General features: G+C 40.5%; 1 protein-coding gene across 6 annotated transcripts in view; it reads left to right on the top strand.

Moving 5' to 3' along the window:
- ICA1 (islet cell autoantigen 1, 69kDa) overlaps positions 1 to 24,825 on the top strand; it is a 203,924-nt gene that overhangs the window by 36,458 nt on the left and 142,641 nt on the right. For all 6 annotated transcript variants that reach the window (XM_006834254.1, XM_006834252.1, XM_006834251.1 and 3 more), the window contains 2 exons: positions 5,232 to 5,355; positions 10,029 to 10,227. In XM_006834254.1, coding sequence (XP_006834317.1) covers positions 5,232 to 5,355; positions 10,029 to 10,227 — 323 coding nt within the window. The remainder of the gene's footprint in view (positions 1 to 5,231; positions 5,356 to 10,028; positions 10,228 to 24,825) is intronic.

Here is a 24,825-nt window from a genome sequence, read left to right on the forward strand (position 1 = left end):
ACTCTTTTTTTTTTTTTTTTTTTTTAATCATGTGATAATTTACATGGGGAAACATTAGTTTTACTTTCATTCTATCATACATCGTTTCATTGCCATAGTTACCATCCCATTCATGCATCATCACCCAACCAAAGGGTATACCCCACTGGCCCCCCCGCCCCCCACGGTCCTCAGCACACAGTCCCCTTCCCTCCCTGGATCTCAAGTCCTCCACCACTCCATGTCTCCGTGTCATCCTCTCTGTCTCCATCTCAGGCCTCACTGCTTCTCTGGGTGGGGTCCTGATCTCCGCTTTTCTCCAGTGATGGTCCCAGGGGCCTTCGCTCCTAGACTGAAAGGTTAATCACACCCCTCCTTGCTATAAAATATCCACCTTTACCTTTCCAGTCTTCACAATCAGTCCTGATAACAGTTATTCGTCCTTGCATCACAAGAGACCCATCTGCATTTCTTTTCATCAGCCCTTCCTAGACAGGTTGGATATTACTCACTTGAGACTCTACCATCCTCCCCGCCCTGTTGATCTAGGTCCCTCTTGAAAGCTTGTAAGCCAGTCACTTCTTACCTTTGTATCCCTCCCCCCATTTTGGGTAGCCAATGTTCAAGTTGCCCATCCCTATACTGGACACATTATAGCCCCTTTTTAGGTATTCCAATCAGTTTTAGGCAGAAGACAGACTTACAAGCTTTCTATGGTGATATTTCTGGCTATTCCTTTTTCTACTCTCCCATGGCTGTTTTATACTATAATGCATGGAAAACCAAGGTTCAAAAGTCAGCCAAGCATCTTAACATTATCCCCCCCTTTTCCCCATTCCAACTATGTCCCAGTCTCTGTATCCCAGAGCCCTGTTTTTCCAAGGCTGTGCCTACATCATTTATTACCTCTGTCCCATTTAGCTCATTCCTACCTGTCTAATTGTTCTACCATCTGCATTGTTTTTCCATTCCCCTCTCCCTACTTGTATATTGCCCCCTCCCCAACACTCAACCTATCCTGTGTCTTTACCCTGCCCTGTGCTCCACCCTCCTCTCTCCTCCTTAATCCTACCCTACGCCCTAGCAACCTGTTAAGAATCCACTTTAGTGGAATAGTATGGGTTCTTTATCTTAGTCTTTTACAGTAGTGGTCCTATGCAGTATTTTTCCTTTTGTGGTTGACTAATTTCACTCAACATAATGTTCTTAAGGCTCAACCATGTTAGGAAGTGGCATGCAGCTTCCTTTTTATTTTTCAAGGTAGCATAGTACTCCATTGTGTGTATGTACCACAGTTTGTTTATCCATTCTTCAGTTGCTGGACACTTTGGCTGTCTCCATCTTTTTGCTATTATAAATAGTGCTGCTGTGAACATTGGAGTGCATATATCTTCCTGTGTTGTGGCTCGTTTTTCTTGTGGGTAAATACCAAGTAGAGGAATTGCTGGATCAAATGGTATTTCTATTTTCAACCTTCTGAAGAAGCGCTATATTGCTTTCCATAGAGGTTGGACCATTTTGCAGTCCCACCAGCAATGCAGGAGCATCCCAGTCTCTCCACATCCTCACCAGTGTTTATTGTCCTCAACTTTTTTGATCTTTGCTGTTATTGCTGGTGTGAGATAGTACCCCATTGTTGTTTTGATTTGCATCTCTCTAATGGCTAGTGATCATGAACATTTCTTCATATGTTTGTAGGCTTCCGGGATCTCCTCCCTGGTGAAGTGTCTGTTCATATCCTGTGCCCATTTTTTGATTGGGTTATTTGTCTTGTTTTTGTAGATGTGTAGTAATTTCCTATATATTTTAGAAATTAGTCCCTTATCTGATATGTCATTGCAGAAGATTTTTTTCCAGTCTGTGGGTTCCCTCATACTCTATTTTTTTAGAATGACAATTTTCATATAACCACCTAGTGTTTGGAACCAAACCATGTCAATACATCATAAGTTTGTTAATATTTATTGTTATAGTTCATATTTAACTACTTTACTGACATAGAAATAAACTATGTCTATACAATTGACTTGTGTTTTTTATGATAGCTTCATATAGTAATGGCAAATTTTTAATTAGTGTCTTTGAGGACTCTTTAAATCTAAATGTAACATTATATTCTCGTAATGTGAGTTTATAATAGTCAAAATGCTATTTTTCCAAATTAATACAAGTTGATAATAAAAATTAGAAAATTTCCAAATTAGTAAAAGATAGAAATTGCTCAAGAAGAGATGGCCACTTAACATTTTTGCATTTTTCTATTGGCACAAATATAAAAATATACACTGATGGATTTTTGAGCAAAAATAGAATTCCACCATAGCTATTGTTTAGAACCTGCGTTTACACTTGGTAGATGGGATCACTTGTCCTTCTTGTTGTCTTTTCTTTTTTCAAATATCAAAAGAGTTTTCATTTAATGTCCTAAATGAAACAAAGGCATTTTATGTGGTTTAACCATTTAGATGCACATGTAAATGGAATTTGTTTGGAGAATGTGGAGCTACTTCTGAATCTACTTTCACAAACCTGCCAGATTTCCTTTCATCCTTGCAGTAACCCTACCAGGTGTGGACATCACTGCCCCTGCTTCTAAACGAGGAAATAGTGCTCAGAAAGCTTACCTGAAATCACAGAGAACATTGCTGTCCATGACATTTTTGCTACCAGCGTGTCACTCTTTTATCATAGATCCATGACAGAACCAAAAGTATTGTCACATATTAAACATTATTTTTTGTTGTTGTTATTTTGGTGAAATACACATAACAAAACAGTCACCAATTCAGCAGTTTGTTCATGTTTAGTTTAATGACATGGATTACATTCTTTATTTTGTACAACCATTCTCACTATCTTTTTCCAAATTATTCATCCACCATTAACATAAAACTCAGTGCCCTTTTGGCCAAAAACTCCCCTTTCCCCCTCCCTCTGACCCTGTTAACCGCTGATAATCTTTGCTTTCCCTATATTTACTTATTTCACATAAGTGAGATAGTACAGTATGTGTTCTTTGACCATTGACTTGCTCAGCATGATGTTTCCCAGGTCTGTCCATGCTGTATCAGGACTTTATTTCTCTTTATAGCTGAGAGCTATTCCGATGTATGTCTGCATGTACCATTCTGTTTCTCCATTCATCTGGTTTTTGTTTTTGTTTTTTTAACTTTGTTGTGAATTGAGTGAAGGCAAACAGATAAGATCCTCTGCTTTACTCTCAACCAGTCATGCATTTTGTTTCATCTCATGATTACACTTCCTTCCCTGCAACAACAGTTACCCTGCTGTTCCACCCTGTGACCTCCCTTTTACATCTTATTTTTCAAAAATGAACAAAGCAAAAATATTTGAGGTATTGTTTTGTTTTTGTTCTTGAATGTTCTTTACAACATGACAATTGTTGTTGTTGTTAAGTGCCATCAAGTTGGTTCCAACTCATAGCAATCCAATAGACAGGTTTTTGAGGAACAGCTGGTGGGTTTGTAGTGGCTTTGCCACTTGCATAAGTGCACTGTATCTTTAGGGGTTCAGGTGGCTTTATAGAATAAGCACTGGACTGCAAACAAGGTTGGTGGCTCGAGCCCACCAGCCATACCACAGGAGAAAGATGAAACCTTCTGCCCCTCCAAAGATTTGCAAAGCCTTAGAAACCCTACATAGGGTCACTATGAGTCAGGACCGACTCAACGGCACTTAACAACACCAACAACTGTATTTTTTTTTAATTTGCCCTCATTATAGGAAAAGAAAGCTTTTGCTATTACAACTAACAGTATAGTGATCATCTTTGTTTATGTGTACATACTATACATGTATATATATACAGATGTTGTTGTTAAGTGTTGTTGAGTTGGTTCTGACCATAGCGACCCCATATAGGGTTTCCAATGAGCGGCTGATGAGCTTGAACGTCTAACCTTATGGCTTGTAAATATTTATATATTTGGAGTCCTGGTGTGGCGCTGTGGGATAATTTGCTGGACCACAAGGTCGGTTTGAACTGCAAGGTCAGTGGTTCAAGCTCACCAGCCTTTCCTCAGAAACCCTATACAGGGTCGCTATGGGTCAGAACCAACTCGACGGCACTTAACAATAGCAACAACATATATATATATATTGTGTGTTTGTGCCCATTTTACTTCTTCCTTAAGATGTACTTTCAGTGTTAGAAGTATCGTGTCAAAAGATAACATGATTCTATGACTTTCTGTATTCATTGCCAAATTAATCTGTAGAAAGGTACTCACTAATGTTAAATGCTGCCGTGTTGGTTCTGACTCATAGCGGCCCTATATAGGGTTTCCAAGACTTTATGTCTTCTCTAATGAAATTCTACAATTGTAAGTGCCAATCAGAAATTTCTAATTCAGTATGCCTATAAACAATCCCATAGTACCCTATGACTCCATTCATCTATGATGGTGGTGGTGGCTATTTTGTCACGTTGAGTCCAACTCATAGCCAACCTGTATAGGGTTTCCAGAGCTGTAAATCTTTACTGAAGCAGAAAGTCTCATCTTCCCCCTCTGGAGTGGTTGATGGGCTCGAACTATGGACCTTGTGGTTTGCAATCATATGGAGCCACTGAGTTCCCCACTCACGAATAGTGCCACTTTAAATTACTTTTTAAAATAAGGCTAAGATCAGATATAACCAATACCTGATTCAGTTCCAACTCTTTATTTTAAAAATCAACCATGTCATCAACCTGACTACCCACCCACCCTCAATCCATACTCACAACTTCCAAAAGCAAAATCCTACATCATGGATAAGGAATTTGAATTGATTTACAATCAAGTAGGAAGTAGCTCAGAACACAGAGATGAAAAAGTCAGCAGGAGAGAATAATAGGAGGAAGCTGGCACTACATTATAGGCAGCCACAAGAGATTCCCACAATCGTACTCAACAAATCCAGCTCCTTTATTTCAGCTTGAAGCAGTACATTATCAGCTTGCTTTTCAAGACAGAGGTCATTTTCTGGTTCTGATTACAGTGCTCCAAACTCACTGACAGATGTACTCAAGTGAATTTGATCTCTCGCTTTGTAAATGGAAGAAGAGCATGAAAGTTAAACTGCAGGGAGAGCTTACCTTGTAGCCTACCATTTCTATATTTAATTTCATGTCATCTTTCCCTATGGAGGAGAAAGGACCTTGTGATTTGTCTCTTTCTCACTGTAATAAAAATACTCATTGTTCATGGCTCCAGTTGGTCTTTTTTTTTTATCTTTTTCTTTTTTATCAGTCTTGTCTCAAGAAGAAAATGAACTGGGAAAATTTCTTCGATCCCAAGGCTTCCAAGATAAAACCAGAGCAGGAAAAATGATGCAAGCAACAGGAAAGGCCCTCTGCTTTTCTTCCCAGCAAAGGTGTGTGACCTTCTCTGGGGATTTACTTTGTGGGGAGAGTCTAGAGAGCCTCTGGAATCCATCCACACTCATGAACAGGAATCCCACAGTGCTCTTTAGAAAGCTCAAGCCTGAGACTGAGTAACTACTTGTACTCAGTTGTGTGTGTATTCTCACTTAACATTAAGATAGCATACATAATTTTTTCTATTACTTTATTTTTCATTTTTTCATATTTTTCCTAGTCTACAGAGGAGATGACATATGCCAGTCATTGTGACTGCAGTCACACTGTGACCTTCAGCATAGCTTATACCAATCAGTGTGGTCCCCTTACAGCAGTTGATTAAAACACGAGCCTAATGAGACCCTGGTGGGGGGGTTCCTTCTCTCCTCTCCAGGGGTCAATTAATTTCAGAGAGAAGGTGTTCCAAATGCCCTGAATCTCACTGCTTACAATACAATCTCTGCAACAGCAGTAGCTGGGAGTTTGTTAAAAATGTAGAATCTAGGCCCCATCCCAGACCTGTTGTATTCTAACAAGACCTACAGATGATTCCGGAGCCCTGGTATGGCACTGTGGGTTAATGCACTGGACAGCAAAGTCACCAGTCGCTTCTTGGAAACCCTATACAGGGTCGCTATGGGTCAGAACCAACTCGCAGGCACTTAACAACAACAACTTTTTTTTAACTCAAGCATGACTCATTTTCTTGATTAGAGTTGAATAACCACGCGGTTGTTCTCTGTACTTGAGAAAAGCGGCAGGCTTCTTGCTCTCCTCTAGTAACTAACAAGTTCACCAAAATGTCACCCACTAGTATTAGGCTGAATTATACCTCACTAAGCTTTATAACTAAGGAGCTCTGGTAGCGTAGTGGTTACGAATCGGGCTGCGAACCTTAAGGCCAACAGTTCGAAACTACCAGCCGCTCCGCGGGAGAAAGATGAGGCGTTCTGCTCCCGTAAAGATTTACAGTCTCGGAAACCCTGTACAGGGTCGCTATGGGTCGGAACCGACTCGACGGCACTAAACAACAACAACAAGCTTTATAACTATGTCCCCAAAATTTTCAGACTATTGAAATTTCACTCACACAAGTTCAACAGTTTTTCTTTCTGTTAATTTCTTCATACTGCTTTTTCTCCTGGTGTTCCAAGAGCAGGACAGTTGCCTAAAAATTACACATGTATTCCTATGAAAATTTAAAAGGTATAATTGAGAAAAGAAACCAACTGTATTCATTTTTCTATGGTCCACTTCTGAGCATTTTGGTTCTTCTTGGAAATGACTTTTTGGCCCTGTCTTTGTGGGCAAGGTCATTTTTATAGATAAATGAAACCATTTTAAATAGTTCTCTATCACAGTCTTCCAAGAAGGAGGTTTGTTTAGAATCTTGAATTGCCCCTTCTTTTCTCACTGATTATTGCTTTTCATCTGGAGAAAATCAAAAGGAAAAAAAATTTAATTACTAAAATTTTACTAATAGGGATGACCCAGACTTATAAGGATAATTGAGTCCTGAAAAATACATTACAGAGTAAATTCTCATATGCTAATGTAATTAGTGGAGTCCTGGTGTGGTGCTGTGGGTTAATGCATCAGATTGCAAAGCCATTTGAACTGCAAGGTCAGTGGTTCAAGCTCACCAGCTGCTTCTCGAAAACCCCATACAGGGTTGCTATGGGTCGGAACCGACTCGACAGCACATCACAACAACAACAATAATATAATTTGTGTTAATTTCACTGGAAAAAAGTACTATAAGAGCTGGACCGCTAACCACAAGGTCAGCAGTTCAAACCCACCAGCACTCCTCAGTAACCTTATACAGGATCGCTATGAGTCAGAACCGACTTGGTAGCACTTAACAAACAACAAATGCCAAAATTAATATTCATTTATGACAAACAAAGTCAAATCCTTAGACACGATCACTTTAAGAGTCACTATTACTGTTCTTGTTATTAATTATTCTATATTATATGGTTATGTAGTTGCACCTTTTCATAGTTATGGGTCAAACTATCTCACAAAACATACATAAGGTATGTAAAGTTTATGCAATTCAGTCTTTGATACAAACAAAAAAGTAATAAATAAATAAATAACTGTTTAAATTCATGAGATAATCACTAGCAAACTATACTATAATTTAATGTAATATAGAAGGTAGTCACCTGCATGTTGGCTCTGGTTTCATAGCACAAAACAGCTAGTCAAACACAGAAAATCCAAATCAGTCTTCCTAAATATAAAGAGGTAGGATAAGCACTGGACTGGTAACCACAGGTCAGTGGCTCAAACTTATCAGCCTCTCCTTAAAGCCCATACAATTTTGCTGTAAGTCCATACTGACTTGGCGGCTCTTAACAACAACAACAAATATGAAGAAAGTAGGAGAATTATATATCTCTCAGAGTTGAATTCTCAAACCTGACAACATGATTTAGAATATGCCTGAATCTATTATTTATATAAATAGCATCATATTATGTTTTAAAAAAATTGATTTTTTTGATCAAGTATCCCAAACACCTTTTAAAAAACTCGATAGCATGGTATTTCATTATTATGGAATCATGCCATGATACATTTAACCCGAGCCCTTCTGTTAACCATAGTTGCTTTAACTTTTTCCTTTTAAAGGTTAAATTTTCTTGGAGTAGACTTTGATACACTATAAATTATTTCCATTCAGTAGATTCTCATGAAAAAAATTGTGAGTCGTCTTTCACTGAAACTTGATGTTTATAGTTGCTACGTTTTTCCTGGGTCTAGATCAGTCCCTGATACCACAAATGAATGGGTTTTTACCTTCCTGATTTTATATGAAGCAAATTACAGAAAAGATGAAGTGATTCTATAGGCTTTTTAGTTTCTTTCAAGGTCTTAACATCTGCCATCCTATTTTCCCATCTTCAAAGGTTTCTGTTCAGCTTTAAAACAAGGAAATTAAGGATGCTTTATCCATGAGTCTCTTTTTAGCCAGTTTAGGAACATTGGCAAAATCCAAGAGAAGTTACGAAGTCCAAAAACGAATTGGGTCCTAAGGGACAGTTGAGAACTCTTTTTCTCTCTAAATAGAAATTTTCACTTATATAAACCTTCACAATAGCATGTGTTTTACAAACTTACTTAGTAGTCATTGCTGTAATTGTTTATTTAATATGATGAACTATATTCAGTTTAAACCCATAGGGATAAAACACGTCTTGAATAATGGCACAATATCTTTGAAAACAACCTGTAACATTTAGTTAGAACAACGTTAGCAAGCTATTTTTATGGATGTTTTGAATATTAAAAACAAAATAAACATGCCAAAAGAAACAAAACTTTACAGACAAGATAAAAACTAGGAAAAATGGTAAAAGGCGCTTTTTTTTTTCAAGTTTATTATACCATCTATAGTCTATAAAATAATCTGTTGTACCATCTACCATCTATCAAAATAATCTATAATCTATAAAAAAAAAATCTATTGTACCATGTAAAAAAAAGAGGAAGTCCTCCAGCAAGATGGATTGGCACAGTGGCAGCAGCAATGGGCTCAAACATAGCAACCATTGTGAGGTGGGCCCGGAGCCAGGCATTGTTTCATTCTGTTGTGCATAGGGTCACTATGAGTTAGTACTGACTCAATGGCACCTAACAACAACAACAACAACAACAACACAGTCTTACAGTGCTGCAATCCCTCTAAGGCGTCAGATGTTGATGGAACTGCCAAAAGCTGACATCAGCTCGCTAACACTCATGTTCCCTTCAGCTAAGTAAGTTTGCTTTTAAACTGAAATTCAAATACTCACCTTAATTTTAGTTTTTTGAACCTATGCCTCAAAACTTAATGGAGAACAGTATATTTTAGGAGTGTAATTCATCTGGCATAGTTTATTTTGAGTAGGAGGATGGAAGGAAAAAAATACCCTACACACACCGAGAAATAAATATTTTAAGTTTGATATGCTTAAAACAATTTTTGCTGAATAAATGAGAGCATGTTACTTATAGCCAATATTATCATTATTGTACACCTATTTCATCGTGCCATACATAGCCATGTCAGCTGTAATATCCTGAAGTTTTGTGTCTGTTGAAGTGAGTAATAAACCATAGATCCTATCTGAAATTATCACCATGTAGAAGAATCGCAGTAAGTGTGCTTCTCCACTTCCTTGATCATTGTTAAATGCCTCTGATGATGCATCATTCTGCTTTGTCTACTACAGCAGGCAGTGGATGCCCTGGCCTGTGGAGGCCTAATCCAAAATAGCCTGGTCAGGAAGACACTAGTTCCACAGGTTTCCATCCCTCCTGGAAGTCCCAGGCTTTAGAGGAGTAGAAGGCAAGAGATGACCAACAGTAGACATGGGAAATGTTCTCTTCCTTCACTAACACAGGATTGGGTTTAGTTTCAGAGGACCACATTGCCCAGGCAAGAGAACTGCCCAGCAACACGGATAGAGGGGCCTTCCTAGCGGTCCTGTTATGTCACAATCAAGCAAGGGATCAATACGTGGGTAATTGTATTTGACTGAATCATCAATTCATACTCACTTCAATGATAATTGAGCATCTTTGATATTCCTGGCAGTATTCAAAGCTCATAGCTATAAGATTGTTGAACTCTCAAGGATTTAAATTGCTGGCCAGCTTTGTTTCAAGATTGTGGCTTGATCCTCTTGTCTAGATTGGCCTTGAGAAATCCTTTGTGTCGATTTCACCAAGAAGTGGAGACTTTTCGGCATCGTGCCATCTCAGACACTTGGCTGACAGTGAACCGCATGGAACAGTGCCGGACTGAATACAGAGGGGCATTGTTATGGATGAAGGATGTGTCGCAAGAGCTTGATCCAGACCTCTACAAGCAAATGGAGAAGTTCAGGAAGGTAGGGGACTTTGTGAGCATTACTGAAAAAGGGGTACCTGCTGGCAGGTAATGAGGTGTGATTTGAATCCCACTGGTGAAGAAGACATAACTCAAAGGCACCAAGGATGCAATTAATCATCACTGATGTCTTTTTATGTGACAGAATACCAATTAATGTGATATATAATTCTCCAAGGATAAGATAGAAGAGACAGCTGGAAATTGCTGGGATTTAGTAACTAGTTCTAATTGAAGTAATATCTTTCATATGATGTGCACTTTTTGTAAGGTTGTCACTTTTAAATGCCTTTTCATGCATAACTGAAAATCAAAATTAGCCCAAAGAAAACTGGAAAGTGAGAATAGACTTATTGGGAAATCTTTTTAAATTGTTAATGCATACTAAAATTAATATAAGTCATTGTAATCCTTTGTTTTTGTGAAGTATTCAGAAGCAGTGAGGTTTTGTTGTTGGGTTGGATAACATGGTATTGACTCCATCTGCAATAACCTCTTCAGAATTTCTCTGTGGAAGGAAATAGATGGGTAGGCACTGAAATGTCTACCCATCTATGGTGAGCAGCAGAGGTACTACCTATGGCTGTTGTGTTTGTGTGTGTGTTTAAGCTATTTATCATGTGTAAATTTAGCTATTTGAATACTTTATCCTAGATTTTTTAATCTATATGGGTGCATCTCACCACTAGGTGGCAGTCTTACACTGAGTATTTTTGCAAAACGTAGAAATTTTTGTTGCGTACAATCTTGGTAGTTCTTTGTTTGGATGACTGAGTATATTTCAGGGTGTGAAAGAAAAAAAATCTCAACCATATAGATTTGACATGATATTGTATCAACAGACTTTGCTTATTTCAAATTATCCATTTGTTATTTGTGGCAGAGTTTTTAAATCTCTGCATTTCTTTTAAAGTGCATCATTGTAAAGCTCTGAATAGAAAGTCTCTTTGACGCCCTAGGGGTTAATGTAGGGGCAGGGATGAGGGAAGACCCTCTGTTGCTTAAGAGCATCATTACCATTTCTTTACCTAGACAGTGAACTGATACGAATTATTATAAAAGTATACTTTTCTTACAGGTTGTAATTTGGAATCCCTCCCTTTGAAAGGAAATCAAACTCCCTTAATTTTTGATCATAGAAATCCTGTTAGCAGCATATACTTTCTAAGGAAGTTAAGCTTCTAAATGTATGGAAAATCAGAATAGAAAGGTCCTTTCCAGATGATTTAATAAAACTCACTCAATTTTAAGTGAAAAACCAAGGCCCTAAAAGAGTAAATAAAAATTTCTAAGGGTTGAGAGCTAGATGTTGGTGAACCCAAGCTACAGCAGAAGATTCCTAATAATCTATTCAAGATTTGATTTGTCTTTGGCACTCTCTTTATTTGGGGGAGGGAGCAAGATGTGATAGAGAGGTTAGAAAAAGAAAAAGAAACTGTTTGCAGGGAATTGTCTAGTCACTTTATATCTACTGTCTCCTTTAAACCTCATAATTACCAAGACACAGGTTTTATTTTATACAAGAGGAAATTGGTCCCCAGGTTAAGTTACTTGCCCACCCAAGTTCAGACAAGGAAATGAAAATCAGAAGCCTAGGAAATATGAATAGTTTTCTTCTGAGAGGAAAAAAAAAAAAAGGAAGTTGAGGAACACAGCTAAAATTTACAAAAAATTTTATTGCCATTCCGCTCCTGTGATTTTTTTCATTCAACAAATATTTATTGAGTACCTCTTATGTGCCAGACAATAAAAATAAACACAGTTATTCTTGAAAGTAGAAGGATTTCATCCCGAATTGTGCTTATTTGGTTTTGTTTTGGGGAGAGTGGTTACTAGCTGTGTATGGATATAATACAAACCAAGCCCTCGTCATTTGGTTTGAATGTTGAAACATGACCCACTCTTTAGTGTCATCAATCTGTTGATTCTGGAAAATATGGTTTAAAAAAATTCCTTTGACGTGCAGAAGTTGCTGAAATGATGCCTTACTCCCCAATCCCATAAGTGCTGGATTTAATTTAATAGCTGAACATGATGTACTTAGAATTTAGCCAAAGAATATTTTCTTAAAAGTCCATTTTCAAATGTATATTTAATCAGACTGGAATCTCCACCAGGACAGGGGTACAGTTACTTAGTTCTCTTTGCTGGTGTAACCCCAGGGCTGGCCCAGTATTTGACCCCAAACTGTTGTTGTTTGTTGTTAAGTGCCATCAAGTGGATTACGACTCATAGCAATCCCATGTAGGGTTTCCAAGGAGATGCTGGTGGGTTTGAACCGCCGACCTTGCAGTTTGCAGTCTAGTACTTATCCACACCGGGAGTTCTGACCCCACATTAGCTTTCACATATCCAATGGCAAGATTCTGGCCTATGAGTTTGAAGTGCCAGGGACATGTTATCTCAAAACTCCAGGGCATGAATAAAGTTGACTTCATTCTGTCTTGGAAAATGACAGTGTATGGTTTTACAGGTAAGAAGTAACATGATTTGTAGTTGATAACCCTTGGCTTGGCCTTAGACTGCAAACCACAAAGTCTGCAGTTCAAACCCACTAGCATCTCCTTGGAAACCCTACATGGGATTGCTATGAGTCCGAGCTGACTTAAAGGCACTTAACAATAACAACAATAACAAATCCTTTTTTGGAATGAATTTTAATTGTGGAGTTCTCTGTTCACTTGGGATTTTATAGCATGAGTGTTGAGTTTGAGCAAGCTTTAGAGTTTGTCCCAGTGGAGTTCCATTTTAAACAAAGACTCCATTTATCTCTCAAGAACATGTTACCAAAACGTGTTCCTGAGTCAAGTGAGAGATTGGTCCAGTTGTGGGTGGCTTTTCATGCTGTTATATGAGGAAGGAATTTTGTCTCCTCAGAGCCAGCTTCTACCTTCTTCACATTTCAGCATATGAATCCTGAACTGAAGCAGTTGTTAGGTGCCATCGACCCATAGCGACCTTATGCACAGTGGAACAAAACACTGCCCGATCCTGGGCCAACTTAACTACTGTTGCCAAACTTGAGTCCATTGATGCTGCCACTTGGCCAATCCATCTCGTTGGGGGTCTCCCTCTTTTTCTCTGACCCTCCACCTTAACAAACATGATATCCTTCTCTAGCGACTGGTCCCTCCTGACAATATGTCTGAAGTATGAGAGACGAAGTTTGGCCATCTTGGCCTCCAAGGAGCACTCTGGCTGCACTTCTTCCAAAATGGATCTATTGGTTCTTTTGGCAGCCCATGGCACTTTCAATATTTTCCTCCAACACCATAACTCAAAAGCATCAATTCTTCTACTGTCTTCCTTATTCACTGTCCAGCTTTTGCATGCATATGAGGTTATTGAAAATACCATGGCTTGGGTCAGGTGCACCTTAGTCCTCAAGCTGACATCTTTGCTCTTCAACACTTTAAAAAGCTCTTCTGCAGCAGATTTGCCTAATGCAATGCGTCATTTGATTTCTTGACTGCTGCTTCTGTGAGTTTTGATAGTTGATCCAAGAAGAATGAAGTCCTTGACAACGTCAATCTTTTCTCCGTTGATAAGAATGTTTATTGGTCCAGTGGTGAGGATTTCATTTTCTTGACATTGAGATGTAATCCATACCAAAGGCTGTGTTCTTTGATCTTCGTCAGTAAATGTTTTAAGTCCTCTTCACTTTCAGCAAGCAAGGTTGTATCATCTGCATATCGCAGGTTGTTAATGGTCTTCCTCCAATCCTGATGCCACGTTTTTCTTCATAGAACCCAGGTTCTTGGATGATTTGCTCAGCTTACAGGTTGAATAAGTATGGTTAGAGAATACAACCTTGTCGTACACCTTTTTTAATTTTAAACATTCAATGAACTGAAGCAGTATTTGCTATGAATGCTTTTATTTAAAGTCACACATTTTGAAGGAGACAAAATTCTAAATTATACCTCACTAGTGTGATCCCCTTGGTTGGCATCTTCAGTATGTATTCATTCACTTGTCCATTTATTCAGCAAATAATATCGACCCACAGTCATGTGACCTGCAGGGGGATCTATAAGCCGGTCAGCAGGTATGATGGCAGCCCTCCTAACTCTTGGTTTAATTTGGGGATTATTGTTGTTAAAGAGCCTTGGTGGTACAGTGCTTAAGCATTCGGTTGCTCACCAGAAGGTTGGGTATTCAAACCCACCACCCATTCTCTAGGAGAAAGACATGACAATCTGCTTCTATAAAGATTGTTATTGTTGTTATTATGCTGACAAGTCTGTTCCGACTCATAGCAACCCTGTTTCCAAGAGTGGCTGGTGAGTTTAAACCACCAATCTTATAGTTCAATCTGACCTTGCGTTCCAGTGCTTTATCCCACAGTGTCACACCAGGACTACAACCCAGGAAGCCCTAGGGGCCAGTTCTACTCCATCCTAGAGGTCGCTGTGAGTCAGAATCAACTCACTGGTAGTAGGTTTGGTTAGACGTTAGTTGCCATTGGGTAGACTCTGATTCATGGCAACCCCACGGGTACAGAGCAGAACTGTGTTCCACAGGGTTTTCAGGGTTGTTATTTTCAAAAGCAGATTGCCAGCCTGTCTCTCCAGGAGACTCTGGGTGGGTTCAAACTGCCAACCTTTAGTCTTGTAGCCAAGTGTTTAACCATTTGCCTCGCTCAAAGACTCCAGTGTGGGGACAGTGTAAGTGAGGAGCAAGTGGATGGAACCTAGCATGGCAAATGATAGTCCGAGGCAGCTCATGGGAGATTCCTGGAGGGAGACTTGAAGGCTGCCTAGGAATTAATTGGGTGGAGGTCGTGGAGACAGCAGAGTCCTGGAGTGGCGCTGTCGGATAAGCACTGGTCCACAAGGTCAGCAGTTCAAACTCACCAGATGCTCCTTGGAATCCCTATACAGGGTTGCTATGAGTCAGAATTGACTGGAATGCACGTAACAACACCAAGTGAAGAGAGCAGAGCAGAGCAGATCCCAGGCTGAGGAAGCAACATGGACAGAGTTCTTTAGAAAAATGGTAACAGGGTACTTACTTTTAAGGACCTGAGAGGTTTATATGACAAGATCATGAGAGGAGAGTGACTGTGAGGACAGGGGTCCCATTGGACAGGAAACATAGCAGGAGGTCCAGATCACATGGGGCATCTTCCCCAAGGCAAGTGGGGGATGGGAGGGGTGGGAGTATGTTGAGAGGAACATCATCAAATTTGGATCCTCCATATCTCTCTCCTGGTGTAGTGCTTTAGGATAATCACTGAACTGCAATCACAAGGTCAGTGGTTCAAACCTGCCAGCTGCTCCTAGGAAACCCTATATATGGTCACTATGAGCGGCACCAACCCCAAGGCCCTTAACAACAACCACTGTGACAATAGTGCTTGAAGGGGAGAGCAGGAGGTTTTTGTACAGACATGGAGGGAGAGATGGGATAACTATGGAAGGAAGAGGGAAGTTGAACAGAAGAAAATTTAGTATTCTGCCTTCTCCCAGACTTCATTGTTGTTGTTGTTAAGTGCCGTTGAGTCGATACCGACCCATAGCGACCCTCTGTAGGGTTTCTGAGGAGTGGCGTGAGCTTGACCTGCTGACTTAAGAGTAACATCACTTTAATTACAGACCTTTTCATTCCTTTTTTGAAATAAACAGGATAAGTATAAATAAATAAATGACGAGATCAAGTGTACTTTGCAAAATGCTAAACCTGTTAGATAACATCCAGTGAGCACGTCCAAATGATGAATGAGAAACTTAAAATTAAACAAAGCAATTTGTTTGTTTCCATTCGGGCCCCTTTGATGACAGCTCTCGGCAGCAACGTTAATAAGCATTTTTGAAGTGCTTGTATTGGGTGGAAATACAAAGAGGTGAAAAGCTTAGTCCCAATCCTCAAGAAGGACCCTGCTAGTCATCTGCTGCTTGTCAAAACTGCTGTGATGAACCAGACACCTGGAGAGGGTGGCCATCTGTAGCTATTCTCCTAAAGACCAAATAATAGGCGGTGGTGGGTGAATTTAAATGGATACGGCTGGGTAGTTATATGCCATTGGAAGCCCCTCCTGACAGTGTGATTCACCCTGGGAGGGAGATGAATGGGAGCACACACCACTAGGGATTGAACGAGCAGAATTACAGCATGTGATATATGTACCCTTTGAAGACAGAAGAAGGGGTGTGATTTAAAAATAGCAGTCAGCTTCTTGTAGCAGATGACATCAGCTAAGCTGTGAGCTCACAGAAGAGTTTTCCCAGCCCATTGCCCTTGAGAGAGTCCTCCTGTGGTCAATTAAGTGTCTTGTTTTTCTTGAAAGTCAGAAATGGGATGGAGGGTAATTATTCTAAATGGAATAAAAGCTGTGTTAGGTGTAAGAAAATAGTTCCGAATCCTCTAAAGAGACACTATGGAAATGTATATGCGGGCATTTTAAGCAACATGGTCCTCATAGGCAAGGACAAGAGAACTAGCACTTTAATGAGAATCATTTGTTAAATGACTTACTGAAACCCTACAGCATTTGTCTCGTATTTCATCACCACAATTGAAAAGGGCATCTAGAAAGTATTGTAGGAATGTGAATGGTACCCACTGTAGTCTGTTATCTATTTAAAACACATGGGATGGTCTGGTGCTGGCTTTTGGAGAGCTGTTAATTCACTAAAGTCAAAAGATATATTGCTGTGACTAGATTTATAAATTCATGTTGGTTGGACTTTATTAGGACAATCAGTCAGTGATTCCCCTGTGTCCCAAAAGTGAAGGTTTGGGTTTATAAAGCTTGGTCAAAGCTGGTAAGCAGTATTATTGACCTTAGAGGGTTTTTGTTGTTGTTGTTGTTTCCCTGGGAACAAAGACTTGGGTTAATTAATTTGACAGTATCATTAATTACTGTTAAAACCATTGGTCTTTGTCAGGGGTCAAGCCCTCTTAGCAACTGAGGGCAGGTCCCAGGGGAGCCTGAGAGGCCAAGTAATGCAGGAACGTGAACTAAATCTGCTCTGCTCGTGAGGAAGCGCTCTCATTTTTGCCAGGATCATCTGGTTCTGACTTAAACGTACATTCTGCTTCATTTCAGTCCCAAGGGTAGAACTGGGACCCCATCTCAGTGGGTTTGAATGAGTGTCGAGTACTACAAGTCTGAGTCCATATAAACTCCCAAACAAACCCACTGCTGTTGAGGCAGTTCTGACTCTCAGTGACCCCATAGGGTTTTCAAGGCTATAAATCTTTATGGAAATAGACTGCCTCAACTTTCTTCCATGGAGCAGCCAGTGGGGGGATTAAACTGTCACCCTTTTGTTTGGCAGCCCAATACTTAACCCACTGTGCCACAAACGCATCTTCGGAGCCATATAAAAATTCAGTTGCAGTTTTAGCAGTGCCATCTTCTGGATAAAGTTGTAGGAAATTTGCACCTAAACTTCCAGGGATTTGCTTAATTCATGCATAACACACAGATACATTATCTCCTGTGCCTCTAGAGTTCTAAAAATCTATGCACTGGGTTGAGTGATTTTATAAGATGAAAAATGTATCTGTCTCATAACTCTTCATTTTCATTTGCTGGGGTTTGGTGTGTGCTTGTTTGCTTGAGTTTGGTTGTTTAACTAGGGCACCTACTTTTTGTGGTCCCCAAGTAATTGTAGTTAGCTGCCAAACCCACCCTTGGGTTGCTGCTTTCTTTAAAATGACTAAATGCCACCAGGAAAGCATGCCATTTTCACATGGCACAACTCAGAAAGGAACAAGTAATTATACCCATGCTTTCAATTCTGAATTTGATGAGATGAGGCCTTTGAGGCTTTATTTTTTTTATTGATTTCCCTCAATGAATTTGGTAAACAGCAAAAATTCGTCTCGGGTTTAGGCCAAGATCATTAAGAATGACATGTCTGAAACAGATAACTTATGCAGAGCTGGTGGCTGGCTGGCTGGCTGCTGGTCCTGCTTGGAAGTCCAGTAGAGCAAAGAGTGGGACCTCAGAACACTCTTCCCAACTCTGCCTACATTGCTTGTATAGGTCTCGTAAATCTATTACAGTTTTCTGATTCACTAAAAGAGCAGTGGTGTGGTGCTGTGGGTTAATGCGTCAGACTGCAAAGCCATTTGAACTGCAAGGTCGGTGGTTCAAGCTCACCAGCTGCTTCTTGGAAACCCTATACAGGGTCGCTATGGGTTGGCACCGACTCGACAGCACTTCACAACAACAACAAAGGAGCAATAGGTGGTGGGGGCTCGCTAAGTTACCTTCCAGCCATAACATTTTTATTATTCTTTGCCTAAAATCATTAAGCTCATTTGTGGATGAGTATAAATATTGAAACAGTGTCAACATGTACTTTTACCAGCATAATGCTTTCTTCTTCCTTCCAGTAAGTGCTGGTTTGACTGAGTCATGTGGCTCTTCTCTTGGATCCTAGAGAAGAACAGTATTATACGTCTTAGTATTTGCAAACTGATTCTTCCTTAACTATTAATAGACTTTTCAGGGGTTATGAAACCATGGCCCACAGACAAGCCAGTGTAAGTTCATACAAATGCAGAGATTTAGGGGATTCCTAGAATAGAATGAGCTTTTACCCAAGCATGAATCCCCATCAATTCTAAGTTAATTGATGGGATTTCATGCTTGAAAGAAAGAAAAAAGTGAGGATATATGGGACAAGTAGAAAATGAATAATTAGGATATTTGTTCCTTAATCATACTGTAGTACTTTTTTTTTTAATACTCTCAACACAACTAAGGAGGCCGGGTATGGTGCTGTGGGCTAATGCGTCAGACTGCAAAGTCATTTGAACTGCAAGGTCGGTGGTTCAAGCTCTACTAGCTGCTCCTTGGAAACCCTATACAGGGTCGCTATGGGTTGGAACTGACTTGATGGCACATAACAACAACAACAACACAACTAAAATCCAGGTGAAACAGAGGGGCCATCTCTATATCCAGGAGCATAAGGATATTGGGGAATGGAGAGAGAACACCAAATGGAGAGTAAAAACAATTGTGCTATTTGTTACATAACGGCCCCACTCCCCAGTAAAAACAAAGAATTTAGAATTTAATTGCACATGTACATACTTATTGGACACTTGCTCTACTGTTTATAGGATCCTTGTGAGTTGGAATCAACTCAGCAGAAATGGGTATTTGTTTTTTCTTAACTCTACTCTAGGTCAGGGAGTGTGGTGACTCCATATGACGAGTACTGGACTGTACACCACAAGGTCTGTGCTTCGAGCCCAGCAGTCACTCTGTGGGAGAAAGATGAGGCTTTCTGCTCCTGTGAAGATATAAAGTCTTGGAAACCCTATGCAGGGTCTCTGTGAGTCAGAACCAACTCTACAGCACTTAACAAAATAACTATTGGTCAGTGATTGGAAAATGTGCCTTGAGTTCACTCAAATCATTGGGAAGCTCTTTCCTAAATAGACATAGAGCTCAGGCATGTATATCTTTTAATACCTGCTGGGTTAAGAAACACTGCATTAGACACTGGAAGTCAGAAACCTACTGCATTCAAGTTAATTCCAACTCATAGCGACCGCTTAGGTCAGAAGAGAAGTTCTCTTTAGGCTCCAAGACTGTGAATCTCTATGGGAACAGACAGCCTCATCTTTCTCCCACAAAGTGACTGATGGGTTTGAACCACCAACCTTGCAACATTAAACTCACAGCACTAGCATGGCTCCTTTGGAGTTAGGAAGAAGTTTCCAAATCTTATTCTTTGATTTTGCTGAATTTTCATGGGCTTGCCAGTCCTGACTCAACAGAAGAGGGAAATGGGCAGCTCCAATCAAATCTTGTCAGGAAGATAGCAGTCATCTTCCATGGGACGGACCTCATGGAGAGCTGGATTTGTGGTAAAATAAAGATTGGGAAGTGCTGTCCCTTCATATTACTCAGCTATCTGACTGAAAACTTCCACACCTTCATTATAACATAAGACCATCAACAGTTATTTGTTTAAAAAGTATTTATATAGTGTAATCTCTATGCTTGGCATTCTTCCAACTTCTTTACTAGTCTGATCTCACTTAATTCTCATAACATTGTCAACGGAATAGAGTTCTTTTTCTCACTTTGCAGATGAGGAAACATGTGTGAAGAGTAAGGAACTTGCCCAAGGCTCACAGCTTGCATCAGAACCCAGCAGATGAGTTTCAGTGGCCACTGCCCTCAGCCACCATGGTCTGTCTCTCATGCTGCCTTATTTTGCTACAGTTCACATCTTTACTCAGTAGGCAAAATAGAGCCCATCCCAGGTGTCATCTTGGCTCTGGAGCACTTACAAAGCAGGCATAGTGGTGGTGAGAGTGGGAATTGGGCACAATGGGGGTGCTTGGAGTGGGAGGGAGGGGGACTCTGCCTCCTTAGTGGGTACAGTTCGTAGAACTCTGGGGACTCTGGTGGCAATGAGATGGCCAGGCTACAGCCAGATGCCAGGTGAAGCCCAAGCAGCCTCTGCTCCTGACTCTGAATGGCCTAGGCTGAGGTAGTATTAACCCTGATCACTGGACTCTTGGTTGGACATCAAAATTCACAGACACCACAAAAAGTAGGATGGAGCACTACCAGAACGCTAACTTGGTGGTGCTCTAGTGCCCCAGCTACCTCCTCATACCCTAGAAATTTGGGTATGGCAACAAAATCCACAGTTACCGGTCTGGCCAGGCAACAAGGAAGTGATCCGCAGTACTGAGATTGTCAAGCTGGTTACCAGGCCAGAACCAACTCACAACGTTGTGCTTCCTGGTGACTAACGACAGCTGGGTGCCAGTCTCACCTCACACAGGCCTAGACACCCTCACCATGTGCTGTCATGTCCCTACAGTGTGGGTACTGCTCAACCAGAAACCCCAGGGCCCCTGTGAATGTGGCTACCAGCCCCAGGAGTATCCTCTGGCCTGGGTTCCACTCCCAGCTCCAATTGTGGTCTCTGACTCTGAAGAAGGGCTTGAAACACTTGGGCCTGAGACCGTGCTCCAGAACTCTGCCCTCTGGACCTGAGTATCTGAGATGACTATGCTTTCTCACCAGTGAGTCCCTCTAACTGCTCAACATCACAGAAGTGGGTCTTGCTATCCCACTTCCCTTTTCTCCTAGCTGTGGAGAAGGGATTGCTATGAAGAGTGACAGGTGTGGGGTCTCCTCTGGGTTCAGGACTGCCTTCCAACTGCAGTGCCTCTGCTATGCCTTCTGAACAGGGGTGTAGGGAATGAATTAGGAAATAAATAGTCTTCTATCTTTCCATCCCTGTTTTACAGAGGAAGAAATGTCAAGGCTCTGGGAATTAAGGACTTGACTGACATTCCAGACAGTCCAGGTCCCGAGTCCAAACTCGAAGCCTTCTCTTAGGAACACTGCATCCATGTTAGAATGCTGCTTAAACCATGAACCAAAAGACCCAGGGCATGAAGATAAGCAATCTCTTAACCCACTAACCATATCAAGACTCCCCTGCAGAATGGAGATGAAGATGGTGCTTCCCTCACTGGGTAGCAGTAAGGACATATGGCAAATATTGTTAACAACCATTTACTCCTTAATATCTTAGGGAAAATGAAAGTACAGCAAAACATATGTGCTAAGTAAATTCCAGGGGAAGGATCTATTTGGAAGAGTGAATTTAGCCTTAGATTGCCCCACAAAGTGGGCCAGAGGAAAGGTGTTAGTTATTCTGGGTTATCTGACAGACTTGGATAGACTCCTTAGGCATGACAAGCTACTGCTGCTTGCTGCTTCTAGAATCCATCAGATCTTGTAACTGCCTCCCTCCAGCCAAGGTACCCCGAGCCTAGGTGACTCCAGCAGCCTGTGAATCCAGGGTTTCCTCCTGCTTGTCCCTCTTTCCTGGGAGTTCATTTCACTTTGAAGTCTTGTCCGTTTCACTTTCAAATTTCCCTTGATTATAATGCGGTTAGAAAACCTGCCCTTACTTGGAAATTTTTTTTTTTTTTTTTTTTTTTACTTCCCTTTCTGTAATCTTATTTCAATGGAGGATGTTTGAGGGAGTGGGGCGGGGGGAATGAACTGTTCAGCATAATTCTGCATTTATAAATGAGTGGGCCAGGAAATTATATTGTAGCACTGTAATTTGATGCACTGTCAAATCTTTTATGTTTTTGTTGATGAGAAAGATTTGAATTTAAGCAAAGAGAATGTTAATGGCATATTTTATTTATTTATCGGGGTGTTTTGTTTTGTTTTTGAAACAATTGTTCCTTTTTATTTTTTTAAGTTTTTATTGTGACTTGAGTGAAAGTTTACAGGGCAGATCATTAGTTTTACATTCAACAAATCATATGCTTTGTTTTATTACAATGATTATAATTCCCTCCATGTACCATCAGTTAACTGTATTTCTCTCTATTCATTTTAGCAATTGTTTTTTTTTAAATACTCAGGCATATATAATAATTTACACCACCAAAGGGCACATTCTGCAAGTCTGCTTCCTGGTCACCAGTGCTCAGTCCCTTTCTTTCCATGAGTCTAGAGTCCTCAGCTGCTCTCTCTCTCCATGTCCTCATCTCTGCTTCCATCTCTGGTGTCGCAGCTTTTCTGGATAAGGTCCTACATTCCACTCATGCACTTCTCCCTTGATTGTCCTAGGGTCCTCTGTTTCTGGACTGTAGAATTAACTACTACTCCATTTTTGTTATAAAACTTCTAACCTTTACAATCATGACAGTCGCAATTAGTCATGATAACAATGACTCACTATTGAATCATAAGAATCTTGTCCCATCTCTCTTTACCAGACCCATCTAAACAAGATGAAAACTATTCATTGGGGACTCTGTCTTCCCCCACACACTGTTAAACTAAACTCCCTCTTGAAACCTTGTAAGCCAGTCACTTCATGCGTTTATCGCCCCCTCATTTTCGGTAACCAGTGTCTAGGTAGCCCGTCCCTATCTATCCTGTATACAGAGGGGATAGAATTAATACTTGATGTGAAGACTCCTTCCCTCTCTGTTGGTATTTTGAGCTACTACCTCCATGAATATAGGTCAAATTCATCAAATTGTAGCAATTTACCCTCATTACCTTTATCAAAAATTGTTTTCTTTTTTATCTTCCTCTAGTCAAGTTCTGATTATCAAGACATTGAGGCTTTAATTCCAGATTCCAGTGTAGCCAGGTCTAATGGTTACTACCTGCAACTTTGAGTGTCCTTGTGTATCTCCCCTCACTTCATATCAGCTGGATGCTTCACTCTCATCTCCAGCCCCTCTGTGTCTATGTCCTTGTCCATGGGCTCAGGTGTACCCAAGTCTCACCACATTTTGGATCAACCAGCCCTTTCTCTTCTCTCTCTCATTTCTGGGTCAATGGGAGTCTAGGGAATGGGGTTGAACTCAGCTCATTGCTCATTCCTGCCTTTCTCCCTCTTCCACTCACTAGTACACCAATGTGGTTGCCAGTAAACTTGCATGCCTGCTCATATGTTCCCCTTGAGTTTCAGTCTTAGAGGGGGGTTTGTCCTGAAGGGACTTGATTGCTTGCCTCGATGGCTTCCCGGTGAACAACGTGCTAATTCTTGTAGTAGCCAATCATACTGTCATGGCATAGTTATATCCTAAAAAGTTTTAATTTTTACGTGTGCAAAATAAGCAATCTATTTACCTAGGTTCTCCCCTCCCCTCTCAAAACTAATAATAATAATTTATGTCTATTTCTGCCATATTCTGTTATGCTTTCTAAACTAGAGGTTTATCCTTGGTTACTATCATTATCCCCTTCTCGTATCCACGAGGGTTCTAGTTTCTAATGATTCTAATTCCAGATTCCAGTGTATCTCTGGAATTGGTTCCCTTGTCTCTTCTCCACTATTGCTGCCCAAACTAGAATCTTCCTCCATTTAGAAGATTGCGCTTGGTTCCCAGCTGGTCTCTCTGCCATCCTTCATGCTAATGCCAGTCCTAATTCTGTAACATAAAGCTGATTGTGTCATTCTCGTGGATAATAACTCTCTGTGGTTCCACTTGGCCAACTGACAAATTCAAATTTAGTATGGCCCACATCCTTCACAAGCCGACTCTCACATACTTCCCCCAACCTTCTCTCTCAAATAGCCCCTTCCCACCTCTGTCTCTCTCTGTCACCACACACACAGGCACTCTGTACTCTGGACACACCTCACTGGCACATGCCTTGGTCTTCACAAGCCCTGTTTACCTCATCTGAAAGTCTCCTCCTCTTCTGTGCCTCTTCTTCTGTGCCTTCAGAGCTCTGATATATCACCCTAGGGAGCCTTTGCTGGCCCTTACCTCTGGACAGTGTCCCTGAGGCATTCTCACATACTTCTTCACGGGCATATAGTAGCTACTTGATGAAAAAAATGTATTAATCATATAAGTAAATAAATAAGCTTATACTTTTCTTGAAAGCAAGGCACATCTTTGAGCCCAGAACTACTATGGGAAAATATTTATACTCTGAACCCCATTATAAACATGTAATATGTGTTTTAGATGTGTGTATATCATTGAATAAAATTTAATCCTGCCATGAATCAAAAAAAGAGATTCAGACTATGCAATCAAGGAATGTCGGGGTCCGGCCTTGACAAGGGGGTGAGTACACAAAGGTGGGGTGTCTGGCGAAGATATATATATA

Source organism: Chrysochloris asiatica, unplaced genomic scaffold (assembly GCF_000296735.1).
Source record: "Chrysochloris asiatica unplaced genomic scaffold, ChrAsi1.0 scaffold00010, whole genome shotgun sequence".
NCBI classification, from domain to species: Eukaryota; Metazoa; Chordata; class Mammalia; order Afrosoricida; family Chrysochloridae; genus Chrysochloris; species Chrysochloris asiatica.